This window comes from Microcaecilia unicolor, chromosome 10, assembly GCF_901765095.1.
Source record: "Microcaecilia unicolor chromosome 10, aMicUni1.1, whole genome shotgun sequence".
NCBI classification, from domain to species: domain Eukaryota; kingdom Metazoa; phylum Chordata; class Amphibia; order Gymnophiona; family Siphonopidae; genus Microcaecilia; species Microcaecilia unicolor.
Genome location: NC_044040.1, coordinates 219,552,640 through 219,566,996, shown reverse-complemented (window position 1 = coordinate 219,566,996; position 14,357 = coordinate 219,552,640). Strand labels below are relative to the sequence as shown.

At 47.4% G+C, this 14,357-nt stretch overlaps 1 protein-coding gene across 4 annotated transcripts in view; it reads right to left on the bottom strand.

The window, feature by feature from the left end:
- VWA5B2 (von Willebrand factor A domain containing 5B2) overlaps positions 1 to 14,357 on the bottom strand; it is a 111,235-nt gene that overhangs the window by 30,195 nt on the left and 66,683 nt on the right. For 3 of the 4 annotated variants that reach the window (XM_030216390.1, XM_030216392.1, XM_030216393.1), the window contains exons 13-14: positions 11,351 to 11,546; positions 1,592 to 1,869 (exon numbers count right to left, since the gene is read on the bottom strand). In XM_030216390.1, the coding sequence (XP_030072250.1) occupies positions 1,592 to 1,869; positions 11,351 to 11,546 (474 nt within the window). The remainder of the gene's footprint in view (positions 1 to 1,591; positions 1,870 to 11,350; positions 11,547 to 14,357) is intronic. The other variant, XM_030216391.1, reaches the window with a different exon arrangement.

Below are 14,357 nucleotides of genomic sequence, written 5' to 3'. Positions count from 1 at the left end.
CAGAACTAACCTTAAGCCTCCTTTCACTTCACAGCAAGCAGCAGCAGGTCAGGCCACTCCTTCCTTCCATGTCCCGCCCTCGCCTGACGTAATGTCCGCGAGGGCGGGGCACGGAAGGAAGGAGGAGAGGTCTGCCCTGCCGCTGCTTGCTGCGAAGTGAAAGGAGGCTTAAGGTTAGTTCCGAGGGCCCGGCCTGATAGCGGGTGGAGGGGGGCCCGGTGACCTCGGGTGGGTGGGTGGGCGGCGGGGGGCCCAGCGATCTCAGGTGGGCGGCGACCTCACATGGGGGGGGCCGGGGGCGGCCTTGTCCCGGGCCCGGGCCCGGCTCCGGCTCTCAGCGGCCCTGCAGCAACAAATTCCAGATCCCAACCATGTCTTGAGTGAAAAATACCTTTGCCTATTTTTTTTAAATGTACTACTTTGTAAGTTCATGCCACAGCACACTGGTATCTCATGGAGGAAACTAAGGTGGTCACAGCCACTGCTCATTTCCCCTCATAGCTTGTACTGTGCTTCCCATTGGCAGGACTCAGGAGAACTTCTTAGGCTGCTGCGGCCTTCTCTGGCGGATTCCCTATAAAGTGGGAACTGTGAGGAACCAGTGGGTCTCATGAGACTATGGGGCCCCATGCAGTTCCAGCTTGAAAAAGGAATCAGCAGAAGAGGCAGCAAAGCCAGCCAGAGGGAAGGGAAGCTAAGGGTTGGAGGGGAGAGAAGCTACTGATACCACTGGAGAGGAACAAGAGGGAAGATAAAGTCAGTGGGTGGGGAGAAAAGGGAGAGAAGTGGTAATGTCAGGGAGTGTTGTGGGAGAAGGGAGACAAGGTGAAAATATCAAGCAGTGGTGGTGGGGGGAGCGAAGGGAAGGTGATAATGTTAAGATTGGAGAGAAAAGAGAGGGGAGGTATTGACGTGCCACGACAAATTGAAGCCAGTACCAGGTGTACCACAATGCACTAAACATTGGTAAAAGTATAACTTTTCAAGACTTCAGCTAGAAAATAGTACTGGTCCTCGTAGCCATAAATCAATGTTCAGGAGCAGGCGGGTCAGGATCCTTCAGTATTACCATCAGTCTCCAGTAGGAGACAGGTATCAGGGGAGGGGAGGGTACTGGAATACCACCACAATTATCCAGTAGGAGACAGGAATTGGGGGAGGGGGGAGGGGAGGGTACTGGAATACCACCACAATTAACCAGTAGGAGACAGGAATCGGGGGAGGGGAGGGTACTGGAATACCACCACAATTATCCAGTAGGAGACAGGAATCGGGGGAGGGGAGGGTACTGGAATACCACCACAATTAACCAGTAGGAGACAGGAATCGGGGGAGGGGTGTACTGGAATACCACCACAATTAACCAGTAGGAGACAGGAATCGGGGGAGGGGTGTACTGGAATACCACCACAATTAACCAGTAGGAGACAGGTATCAGGGGAGGGGAGGGTACTGGAATACCACCACAATTATCCAGTAGGAGACAGGAATCAGTGGAGGGGAGGAGAGGAGAAGGTACTTGAATACCATCACAATTATCCAGCAAGGTCAGCTTTGGCAGAATTTACTGTTCGTTTGTTTATTTTTTTACCTTGCTGCCTGTAGTGTCTGTCCGTGCCTGAGGTGAGGATCTGCACAAAGGCTCCCACAGAACAACACTCTTCTGGCCCTGCTGAGAAGCAGCTTCGAGGCACTGTGGGAAGGGAAGCTCAAGAGAACCTGCTGACTCACTGCTGGTGGAGCCATGAGATGCTGTGTGGCTCCTGTCGCTGCTAATAGAACAGTGAGTCAGCATGTACTGCTTCTGGATGTAGGAGACTTGGGAAATTCGGGTCCTTATATCACAGCCTGTGACTGCTTCCCCACCTGCTGAAAACAGAAAGGTCAACTGAATATACACGTAATGCCGCACTTCCATTTATTTTAGGCAAGCGATTCAGTACCTAAACTAAATGTATAAACTCTGTGTGTAACAGCGGCAGAATTTCTGATACAGCGAAGATACATACCTGCAGCAGCTATTCTCCGAGGACAGCAGGCTGATTGTTCTCACATGTGGGTTGACGTCTGCGTCGGCCTGGGAATCGGCATTTTGCAAGCAAAATATTTAAAAAGTCTTGCTAGAGTCTTCTGGCACACGTGCAGCGCGGACCGATTTCCCGCCCGTTGCTTGAACGCGTTCCTCAGTTAAATCAAAAGCATAAAAAGAAACAAATCGACTAAAAAGGGGAGGTGGGCTGCTTGTTCTCACATGTGGGGTATCCCTAGCAACCAGGCTCACTCAAAACAATGCACATTGGTCAATTGGGCCTCGCAACGCCGAGGACATAACAGAGATTGACCTGAAACCATAAACAACTAACTGAGAGTGCAGCCGGAACAGAACAAAAATGGGTCTGGGGGGGTGGAGTTAGATTCTAAACCCCGAACAGATTCTGCAGAACCGACTGCCCAAACCAACTGTCATGTCGGCTATCCTGCTGAAGGCAGTAGTGAGATGTGAATGTGTGGACTGATGACCACGTTGCAGCCTTGCAAATCTCCTCAATGGAGGCTGACTTTAAGTGAGCCACTGATGCAGCCATGGCTCTAACATTATGAGCCGTGACATGGCCCACTAAATACAGCCCAGCTTGGGCATAAGTGAAGGAAATGCAATCTGTTAGCCAATTGGAGATTGTGCATTTTCCTATGGCAACTCCCCTCCTGTTGGGATCAAAAGAAACAAACAACTGGGTGGACTGTCTAAAGGGCTTTGTCCGCTCCACGTAAAAGGCCAATGCTCTCTTGCAGTCCAAGGTGTGCAAACTGCTTTTGCCAGGGCGGGTATGAGGACGGGGAACTTATGGTGCATGCGGAGGACTACTCTGTTGTGATGGAACTTGATATAAGGTGCATGCACTACCAAGGCCTGAAGCTCACTGACTCTACGAGCTGAAGTAACAGCCACCAAGAAAACGACCTTCCAGGTCAAGTACTTCAGATGGCAGGAATTCAGTGGCTCAAAAGGAGCTTTCATCAGCTGGGTGAGAATGACGTTGAGATCCCATGACACTGGTGGAGGTTTGACAGGGAGCTTTGACAAAAGCAAACCTCTCATGAAGCGAACAACTAAAGGCTGACCAGAGATAGGCTTACCCTCTACACGGAGATGATAAGCACTAATCACACTAAGGTGAACTCTTACGGAGTTGGTCTTGAGACCAGACTCTGACAAATGTAGAAGGTATTCAAGCAGGGTCTGTGTAGGACAAGAAAGAGGATCTAGGCCCTTGCTGTCACACCAGATGGCAAACCTCCTCCATTTGAAAGAGTAACACCTCTTCGTGGAATCTTTCCTGGAAGCAAGCAAGACTCGGGAGACACCCTCTGAAAGACCCAAAAAGGCGAATTCTAAGCTCTCAACATCCAGGCCGTGAGAGCCAGAGACTGGAGGTTGGGATGTAGAAGCGACCCCTTGCTCTGAGTGATGAGGGTTGGAAAACAGTCCAATATCCATGGTTCTTCGGAGGACAACTCCAGAAGAAGAGGGAACCAAATCTGATGTGGTCAGAAGGGTGCCAATCAGTATCATGGTTCCGCAGTCTTGCCTGAGTTTCAGCAAAGTCTTCCGTACTAGAGGTATGGGAGGATACGCATACAGAAGGCCTGTCCCCCAATGTAGGAGAAAGGCATCTGATGCTAGTCTGTTGTGGGCCTGAAGTCTGAAACAGAACTGAGGGACCTTGTGATTGATCTGAGTGGCAAAAAGATCCACCGCTCGGAAGATCTTGCAGACTACGCCCATGTTCAGTGACCACTCGTGAGGTTGCATTATCCTGGCTCAACCTGTCAGCAAGACTGTTGTGTATGCCTGCCAGATAAGTGGCTTGGAGAAACATGCCGTGAAAGCGAGCCCAAAGCTACATCTGGACGGCTTCCTGACACAGAGGGCGAGATCCGGTGCCCCCTTGCTTGTTGGTGTAAAACATGGCAACCTGATTGTCTGTCTGAATTAAGATTACTTGGTTGGACAGCCGATCTCTGAAAGCCTGTAGAGCATTCCAGATCGCTCTTAATTCCAGGAGGCTGATCTGCAGGCCTTTTTCCTGAAAGGACCAGGCTCCCTGAGTGTGGAGCCCATCTACATGAGCTTCCCACCCCAGGAGAGATACATCCGTCGTCAGCACTTTTCGTGGCTGAGGGAATGGTCATCCCATGGTCAAACTGGATCAAATCGTCCACCACTGAAGAGAATTCCAAAAGCCGGTGGACAGTTGGATTACATCCTCTAGATCCCCTGCAACTTGAAACCACTGAGAAGCTAGGGTCCATTGAGCTGATCTCATATGTACACGTGCCATGGACATGACATGAACTGTGGAGGCCATATGCTCCAGAAGTCTCAACATCTGCTGAGCCGTGATCTGCTGAGATGCTCGAACCATGGACACCAGGGACAGAAGGTTGTCCGCCCTTGCCTCAGGAAGATAAGCTCGAGCTGTCTGAGTGTTCAACAGAGCTCCAATGAATTCCAATTTTTGGACTGGAGTGAGATGGGACTTGGGATAATTTATGACGAACCCCAGTAGCTCTAGCACCCAAATAGTCATTCGCATGGACTCCAGAGCACCCTCCTTCGAGATGCTCTTCACCAGCCAATCATCGAAATAAGGAAACACATGCATTCCCAGTCTGCGTAGCAACACTGCGACTACAGCTACGCATTTGGTAAACACTCTGGGCGCAGACGCCAGGCCAAAAGGCAGTACACGGTACTGAAAGTGCTGTGTTCCCAGCCGAAATCGAAGATACTTCCTGTGAGCTGGAAGTATTGTGATGTGTATGTAAGCATCCTTTAAGTCCAGAGAGCATAGCCTATCGTTTTCCTGAATCATGGGAAGAAGGGTGCCTAGGGAAACCATCCTGAACTTTTCTCGAACAAGAAATTTGTTCAAGGCCCTTAGGTCTAGGATGGGATGCATCCCCCCTGTTTTCTTTTGCACAAGGAAGTACCTGGAATAGAATCCCAGCCCTTCTTCCCCTGGTGGAACGGGTTCGACCGCTTGGGCCTGTAGAAGGGCTGAGAGTTCTTCTGCAAGTACTTGCTTGTGCTGGGAGCTGTAGGACTGAGCTCCCGGTGGGCAATTTGGAGGCTTGGATTACAGATTGAGGGTGTATCCTAACCAGACAATTTGAAGAACCCACTGGTCGGAGGTTATAAAAGAGGCCACCTTTGGTGAAAAAACATTAACCTCCCCCCAACCGGCAAGTTGTCCAGGACAGACACATTTACTGAGGCTATGCTGAACTGGAGCCAGTCAAAAGCCCATCCCTTGCTTTTGCTGGGGAGCCGCGGTGGCCTTAGGCACACGCTGTTGACGAGAACGAGCGCGCTGGGACTGAGCCTGGGCACGCTGCCGAGAAGCAGGAGTGTACCTACACCTAGCATAGGAATAGGGAGCACTCCTCTTCCCTCCAAAAAACCTCCTAGATGAGGAGGTAGTAGCAGAACATGCCCGGCGGGAGAGAGAATCCATAGCATCTTCAGCTGGTCAACTAAATCCTCTACTTTCTCACCAAAAAGGTTATCCCCCTGGCAAGGAACATCCGCCATTCGCTGCTGGACCGAATGATCAAGGTCACATAGCCATGAGAGTCTGCGCATCACTATACCTTGGGCAGCTATCCTGGATGCTACATCAAAAGTGTCGAACATACCCCTGGCCAGGAATTTGCGACACGCCTTCTGCTGCCTGAACACCTGGTGAAAAGTCTCGGCCTGCTCCGGAGGGAGTGCATCAACCAAGCTAGACAGTTGCCTCACTGAGTTCCGCAAGTGGACGCTCATGAAGAGCTGGTATGTTTGGATTTTGGCAGCAAGCATAGCGGCCTGATACGCCTTCCTCTCAAAAGAGTCCAAGGTTATAAATTCTCTGACTGGGGGCACCAAGGCATAGTCCCTAGTACTCTTGGCTCTTTTGAGAGTGGAGTCCACCATCATGGAATTGTGAGGTAGCTGAGACCTCATCAATCCAGGCTCACTGTGGATCCGATATTGGGATTCCGTTTCTTCATGATCACAGGATAAGACAGAGGGAATGACCAGTTTTGCATAAGGACTTCCTTCAGTACATTATGCAAAGGAGCCGTTGCAGCCTCTCTAGGTGGAGAAAGATAATCCAGGACCTCGAGCATCTCAGCCCTGGGCTCATCTTCAACCTCCATAGAGAAGGGAATAGCCGCAGCCATTTCCTGGACAAAGGAGGTAAAGGATAGACTCTCCAGTGGAGAAAGTCTCCTTTCTAGTGGAAGGGAAGGTTCAGAGGAAATCCCATAGGATTCGTCAGAAGAAAAGTACCTGGGATCCTCCTCTTCCTCCCACAAATGCTCAACTTCAGTATCGGACAAGACATCCTTCAGAGCAGTCCGAAACTGAGCCTGCCTCAACGCCGAGGAACGACATCCTCAATGGTGGTGCCGAGAAGTCGACGTATACCTGGACTCTGGTTAAGCTTCCTTCACCGATGTCAAAGGGGAGTCGACCTGGGTGGCAGCTGACACCAATGCCGCAGGCGGCACCAAGGTCAGGGACCTCACCACAGGCGAAGGGCCAGATGCCGCTGCAGCAGACGGTACGGAAGGCGCTAGCACCCCCGACACCGAAGCAGACTGGCGCAGCAATCCAGAAGTTCTGAAAAAAGGGCCCTGATGCGCTCGTAAAGAGCCGCTGTCAGACAAGGCTGCGGGGTCGGTAAAGGAGCTGGTTGTAGAATCTGGAGTAGGTACTGGGCTGCCAGGAGACCGACGCTTAGGCACCTCCTGAATAGAGGGCAAGCGATCCTCTCGGCACCGACGCTTCTCGGGTGCCACATCCCTCAACGCCCTGGAGCTCCCGGCACCATGTGTCGAAGGACAATGATGACAGTGCTTCTTCACCTTCGCTCGACGCCCTTTTTCGAGACTCCTTGGTACCAATGAGGAGGACGTGGAATCCTCACGCCTCCTCGGGGCTGGGTCCAACGAAGGTCAGTCCCGGGGGGCCTGCATAATAGGAGGCCTCCAGGCAGGTGGAGACCCACTCGATACCTCACTACTCCCAGTGCGAGTTGGTCTCTCAGCAGCCATTACCTCTCTCCCCGAAGTCGATGCTCCTTTCGATGTCTACGCCGCCGACGTCGAAGGACCGGACCAAGCCCCCAAAAGCTTCTCTCGTTGGGCTTCTCGAGACGCTTGGGTCCATTTCTTCATACGAAGGCAGAGACTACAAGCGGCTGGGCTATGGTCGGGCCCAAGGCACTGGATACACCAGGCATGGGTATCGGTACCTGAGATTGTCCAGTTGCACCGAATACAACGTTTGAAGCCGCTGGGTGTCTTCGATGACATGGAAGGAAAAACGGCTTCGGCAAAATCAAAAGACGCGATTGTGCCTGTTAAAAGAAAAAAAGAGCACGAAAAGAAGGGAACAACCCAACCGCGCAGCCTAAGCCGGCCATGTCGAAAACAAAGGAAACTTTACAAGGACAAAAATAAAGAAATCTACGGGAAGTTTTTTTTTTTTTAACTATAAAATTTCTAAGAAAAGGAAAAGAAAATAAGGCAAAAGCCACAAAACGAATAGGACTCTTTCCCGGGCCTGAGAGGAGCGGAGAAAAAAAACTCGATGGGCGGGAAATCGGTCCACGCTGCCAGAAGAATCTAGCAAGACTTTTTTTATATTTTGCTTGCAAAATACCGATTCCCGGGCTGACGCGGATGTCGACCCACATGTGAGAACAAGTAGCCTGCTTGTCCTCGGAGAATGCATGAGACAGATATCGCTGGAGTAGTTCGTGGTATTTTCAGCAGCTGAAAATACATATGTGAAGGGTAATTCTAGAAAGATGCTCCGATTTTTAGGCGCCAACTTTCCTTTGCAGAATATTAGCAGAGCAGTGGAAATAATACAGACGTGTAATTTAGGTATTACCACTCACACCAACCAGAAAGATTTTGCACATAAGACTCGAAATCAAATCTTTTTATGCTTTCCATCGGTAAAAAGTTCAAATTTAGAAAAATGTTTAATTCTTTGTTATATTCTGCCTTGATCTTCTATAAGATTTATTTCTATCTGATGTTTCATAACAATTTAAAAACTTATTTAGAAAGTTTTTGCCATTTTATCAGTTATAGCTGAATTGTGAATTAGCTTTGTGAATTGTAATTGTATATTGCTCCAGCTTCTTGTTAAATGTAATCCACATATAACTCTATTTGGGTGTTTGTGGAAGAGAAGCAATGTATAACATAACATAACATAACATAGAGCTGGTGTGAATGTTCACACTTAGATTGCTAAACACACATACAAATTATACTATACTATAATTATATGCGTAATTGTGTATTGCGTCCATGCGTACACCTGTCTTCAATCATAAGAACATAAGCGCCGCCATACTGGGAAAAGACCAAGGGTCCATCAAGCCCAGCATCCTGTCTCCGACAGTCGCCAATCCAGGCCTCAAGAACCCAGCAAAAACCGCAAAACAAAACAAAAATTTAAATTAATAATGTTCAATGGACTTTTCCTTCAGTAATCTGTCCAAACCCCCTTTAAACTCAACAAGGCCAACTGCTGTCACTACATTCTCCGGCAACGAGTTCCAGAGTCTAACTACGTGCTGAGTAAAGAAAAACTTTCTCCTATTTGTTTTAAATCTACCACATTCTAGCTTCATCTTATGTCCCCTGGTTCTATTATTGTTAGAAAGTGTAAACAAACGCTTCGCGTCTGTCCGCTCCATTCCACTCATTATCTTGAAGACTTCTATCATATCACCCCTCAGCCGCCTCTTCTCCAAGCTGAAGAGCCCTAACCGTCTTAGCCTTTCCTAATAGGGAAGTCCTCCCATCCCTTTTACCATTTTCGTTGTCCTTCTCTGCACCTTCTCCAATTCCTTTATATCTTTTTTGAGGTGCGGCGATCAGAACTGAACACAATACTCGAGATGCGGTCTCATCATGGAGCAATACAATGGAATTATAACATCCTTGTATTTGTTTTCCATCCCTTTCCTAATAATACTCAACATTCTGTGGGCTTTCTTAGCCAACGCAGCCGCAGAAGTTTTCAACGTCTTATCAACGATGACTCCCAGATCCCTTTCTAGGTCTGTAACTCCTAATGTGGAACCTTGCTTGACATAGATGTAATTCGGGTTCCTCTTTCCCACATGCATCACTTTGCACTTGTCAACATTGAACTTCATCTGCCACTTAGACGCCCAATCTCCTAGTCTCGCGAGGTCCTCCTGTAATCTTTCACACTCCTCCTGTAACTTGATGGCCCTGAATAACTTCGTGTCATCTGCGAATTTAATTACCTCACTAATTACTCCCATCTCTAGGTCATTTATAAATATGTTAAAAAGCAGCGGTCCCAGCACAGACCCCTGAGGGACCCCCACTAACTACCCTTCTCCATTGAGAATACTGACCATTGAACCCTACTCTCTGCTTCCTATCTTTCAACCAGCTCTTAATCCACAATAATACCCTACCTCCGATCCCATGACTCTCCAGTTTCCTCTGGAGTCTTTCATGAGGCACTTTGTTGAACGCCTTCTGAAAATCCATGCGCCATTTTATATCATAATGTTTCCATGTACGCATTTAAGTTGATATTCTGGTCATTTACATGCATTCTTGATACCTCAATATTGGCACCTTCTTTACTCTGTGACAATCTAAAGTTTGCAAAATTTGCTCCTCCTAATCAGTATGAGGTGGCGGATAAAATAGCAGTAACACTATCAGTTGATTCATCTATAGCTACCAGGACCACAGTCTAGAACGTGAGGAACTTTGGTGTAGATTGACTTCAAGGCTCAAAGGATGGTTCCATCTAGTATCCTGAGGATGAGCTCCAAATAACTTTGCTTCTGTACTCAGAGATTTGTTCCATCATTAGGTCTTGCCAGTTCCTGGCCTTGGCTGGTCTGGAGTGGGTTCCTTCCTTTCTGGGCAGCTGGGAAGTGAGCATCTGTGAATCTATAGATTGGTCCCAGTAGATCTCCTTAGCTTGAACTGGAGGGTTTAATGGTCTAAGGGTTTTGGACATGTTCTCTCTGTCCTGGGCCTCCTAGCCTAGCAATGATTTACATCAACAGGGTTTTTTCCTTGTAGCAGAGAGAGCTTCCTGCTTTTGCAGATGCCTTCTTATTACTCAGCTGGATGTTGTTAGGGCCATGGCTTGTTCCCTTCATTTCAGGAAAGAGTGAGCATCCAAGTTTTAAGTGTCTGTACGTGAGCTTTTCTGGACATTAGAACCTTTCCTTGATGGGGATCAATTGCTGTTCCCCTTCTCTTCTGGGCTTCTTTGTAAGCCACATGCTTGTGTAGTTGGCTCTTGTCAGGTTGATCTCCTGACTGGCTCCTCTTGGGTGTCTATTCTCCTTCTTTCCCAAAGTGTACTTCCAGTTGGAGCAAGCTAGCAGGCTTTGAAGCTTTGGTATGGTCTAGCAGGATGATTAAGAAGGTGAAATTTGTTCTTACCTGCTAATTTCCTTTCCTTGAGTCCTGCTAAATTAGTCCAGGACCTACCCATAAAAACTAAATTAAAAAAAAAAAAAGAAAGGAGGGGAAACCTTTTCCTTGTAGTAAGTTCTGGCTGTTGGATACATTTCACTGGTTTTCCTGCAGTCTTGAGGGAGAGTTCCTCTTCTCCAGAGTGAAACCACAGTGTCATTCCATTGCCCTGGTCTGTGAAATTTCTGGGATGACATTATCTATCTGGACCAGGTATCTTTCTCTTCAAGTTCTGATTCCATACGTAGACTCCATCATCTGGTTGCATATTTAGCAACCCTTACCAATCAAACTCAGTACAATGTCTTTCTATATTGTTGATCTTCATTTGCTTTCTTTATATTTCCCTCTGAAATAAGCAGTGGATTTTCCCCAAGTCCATTTTAATAATGGTCTATGAACTTTTCCTTTAGGAAGCCATCCAAACCTTTTAAAAAGTCCGCTAAGCTAATTGCTTTTACTGCATTCTCTGGCAACGAATTCCAGAGTTGAATTTTCTCCAATTCATTTTAAATTTACTACTTTGTAGCTTCATTGTGTGCTCCCTAGTCCTAGTATTTTTGGAAAGAGTAAACAAGTGATTCACGTGTACCCATTACACTCCACTCAATGTTCTCTGCTCAATCTGCTGGTAGGGGAGACAGCCTACTTGTCTGGACTGATCTAGCAGGATGATAATGAACACAATTGTACATTCTTTCTTCTATCCATCCTTCCCTACCATCTGTTTCTCTCTCTCCCTCTCTCCTGTCACTTCCCATTTTCCGCATCCCTGTACTCAGACTCACTCACTCACTCTTGTTCCAGTTCTCTGTCCCACTGGCAGAGAACTCCAGGGGGATCTCTTGCAGAGCTTTCTCCATATCCTCCAGCTCTGCAAAGGGGCAGGAGTTTGAAGCATCAGGAGCTCCTGACAAAAATGGATCATCCTGGAAATGGAATACGGAATTGGTGGAGCTGGAAGAACCATTCTTGCAGCTGCGTTCCTTTCCCTGTAAAATAGAAATAAATTTACATTGAAAAATAAAAGCTGAGAGAGAAAGAGTAGATGGGTAGTTTAGTTTGTTGATTCTTCTATTGCTTAGTGATACACTAGTCTGGTGCACTGTTTGTAGGGTCATTTTGTTAAGGTCTTGCCTCCTTCAAAGATACAGTTCAAGTACTTTCACAGGAATGGCCATCGAAGTGCAAACCCCAATCCTTATTTTATCCCTCCAAACAATACAGTCTGAAAGTTTGGCCCCCAATCCTTACATTTTATGTCCATCCTGAGGCCATAAAAACAAACAAACTGTGATAAGAGCCCGTCCAACTTGATGTGTTAATTAACAGAAAAGGAACAGACCAAATGTGCTGCTGGTAAACTGCAGATCAGTCTGCACTGCGAGGATGTACCAAAACAGTGCCTTAAAGCAGGGCTGCCGAGAGACTGGGCCAGGCCCAGGACAAGGCCGCCCCCGGGCCCCCCCCCCCCCCACCTGAGGTCGCCTGGCCCCCCCTCCACCCTCCACCGGGCCCTCTGCACTGACCTTAAGCACCTCACCTTCGAAAGCGCCAGCAAGCAGTGGCAGACCACTCCTTCCTTCTGTGTCCCACCCTCGCGGAAGTTACGTCAGGCAAGGGCGGACACAGAAGGAAGGAGTGGTCTGCCGCTGCTTGCTGCGCCTTCGAAGGTGAGGCCAAGTCACTTAAATTCAATGCCAGGGAGTGACGGCGGGCGGGCGGGCGGGCGGGACAGCGGCGGCAGCGCCGACCCCCCCCCCCCCCCCCGGAGGCCCGGGCCTGGGGAATTTTGTCCCCCCTGTCCCCCCCTCTCGGCGGCCCTGCCTTAAAGAGTGGACACTTTAGCAGCTCAGCATATCTTGTTTCCAAATAGTACCTGAGAAGCCTGAGCGTAAGGTTTATAGTTTATTAAGGTTTACTATGCCACCTGGACTAAGTGAAGATCTAAGCAGTTTACAAACTAAAACAAAATTTCAGCATAGGAAAGGAACTACAATTAGACAGGAAAGCATATCACAGACATCTTAGAGGCAATTAAGAATAGTGGTTATCACAGCAAAGATAGTAGGAGACGTGTACAAAGGGAGAGGGAGGCAAAGAAATAGGGTCTTTTGTTATTGTAAAAGTGATGGGAAAACCAGTCATAGCCTTTGTCTATAGTAGGTTAGTCTGGGTTGAAAAAAGCCTGTCCAAAAACGGATTTGAAGTTTTTGAATGATGAGTCACCACGGATAGCTAATGGGAGGGAATTCCAAAAAGAAGGGGCTGTGAAGTAAAAGGTACGATGTCTGGAACCAGGAAGGAATGAGCGATGATCATTTATAGAACAGAGAAGATGGGTGGGAGAGACTAGAAACAGGAGGGGGGGTGGGGGGAACCAGTCCCATGAGCTTTGAAGGTAAGAGTCAGAAGTTTGAATACTATATGCTGCTCTTCAGGAAACCAACAGCGGCTTTTAAACAGTGGCGAGACAAGGTCAAATTTATGGGCATAATTGAACATTCTAATAGCAGAGTTTTGGATGGATTTGAGTTTCTTCAAGTTTGTGTGAGAACAGCCTAAATATACAAAGTTACAGTGATCCAGCCTAGTAGTAACTAAACAAAGAATAAGGGACCGCACCTCAAATATTGTGTTCAATTCTGGTCGCTGCATCTCAAAAACTATATAGTGGAATTAGAAAAGGTGCAGAGAAGGGTGACGAAAATGATAAAGAGGATGGGACGACTTCCCTATGAGGAAAGGCTAAAGCAGTTGGGGCTCTTCAGCTTGGAGAAAAGACGGCTGAGGGGAGATATGATAGCGGTCTTTAAAATAATGAGTGGAGTTGAATGGGTAGATGTGAAGCGTCTGTTTACACTTTCCAAAAATACTAGGACTAGGGGGCATGCGATGAAGCTACAAAGTAGTAAATTTAAAACGAATCGTAGAAAATTTTTCTTCACTCAACATTTATTTATTTATTTTATTTATTTGCATTTGTATCCCACATTTTCCCACCTATTTGCGGGCTCAGTGTGGCTTACAATACATTGTGAATGATGGAAATTACAATGTGTTACAGTACGCTTATGGGTTACAATGTGAAGAGTTGTGGGACGACAGAGTAGAGTCAGGATATCATTTAGGAATAGAACAATGGAATATAACAATGGGGAAGTAGAGAGGGCGGTAAAACAGTATCAAGGGAACATAAAGGTCTAGCAAATTTAGCTGTGGGTAGAGTATTAAGAGTGGTGAGGATACGGGGGAAGAGAATTCAGAAGAGAGTGTATTGATGCGTATCTATTAAACTCTGGAATTCGTTGCGAGAAAATGAGGTAAAGGCGGTTAGCTTAGCAGAGTTTTAAAAAGGTTTGGACGGCTTCCTAAAGGAAAAGTCCATAGACCATTATTAAACGGACTTGGGGAAAATCCAATGTATTGAGCTTTTTTTGGATCTTGCCAGGCATTTGTGACCTGGATTGTCCACTGTTGGAAACAGGATGCTGGGCTCGATAGACCTTTGGTCTGTCCCATTGTGGCAATACTTATCTACTTATGCCAACGCATGTCAAGTCAGAGTTACTGCCTGATTTTCACCGTGTGCCAGAAAATAAAATATATTTTCTGGTGCGTGCATTGGACGTGCATAAAAAATGAAATTACCGCTCGGGCTACGCGGTAGGAACACGGTAACTATGAACTGACGTGCGTTGGGTACACGTAGGGACCTACGCAGCTTAGTAAAAGGACCTTTTGTGTGGTTTTATGAGTGGTCGCTGGATGTATGGCCTGATCATTATCTTTCTATTTTAATT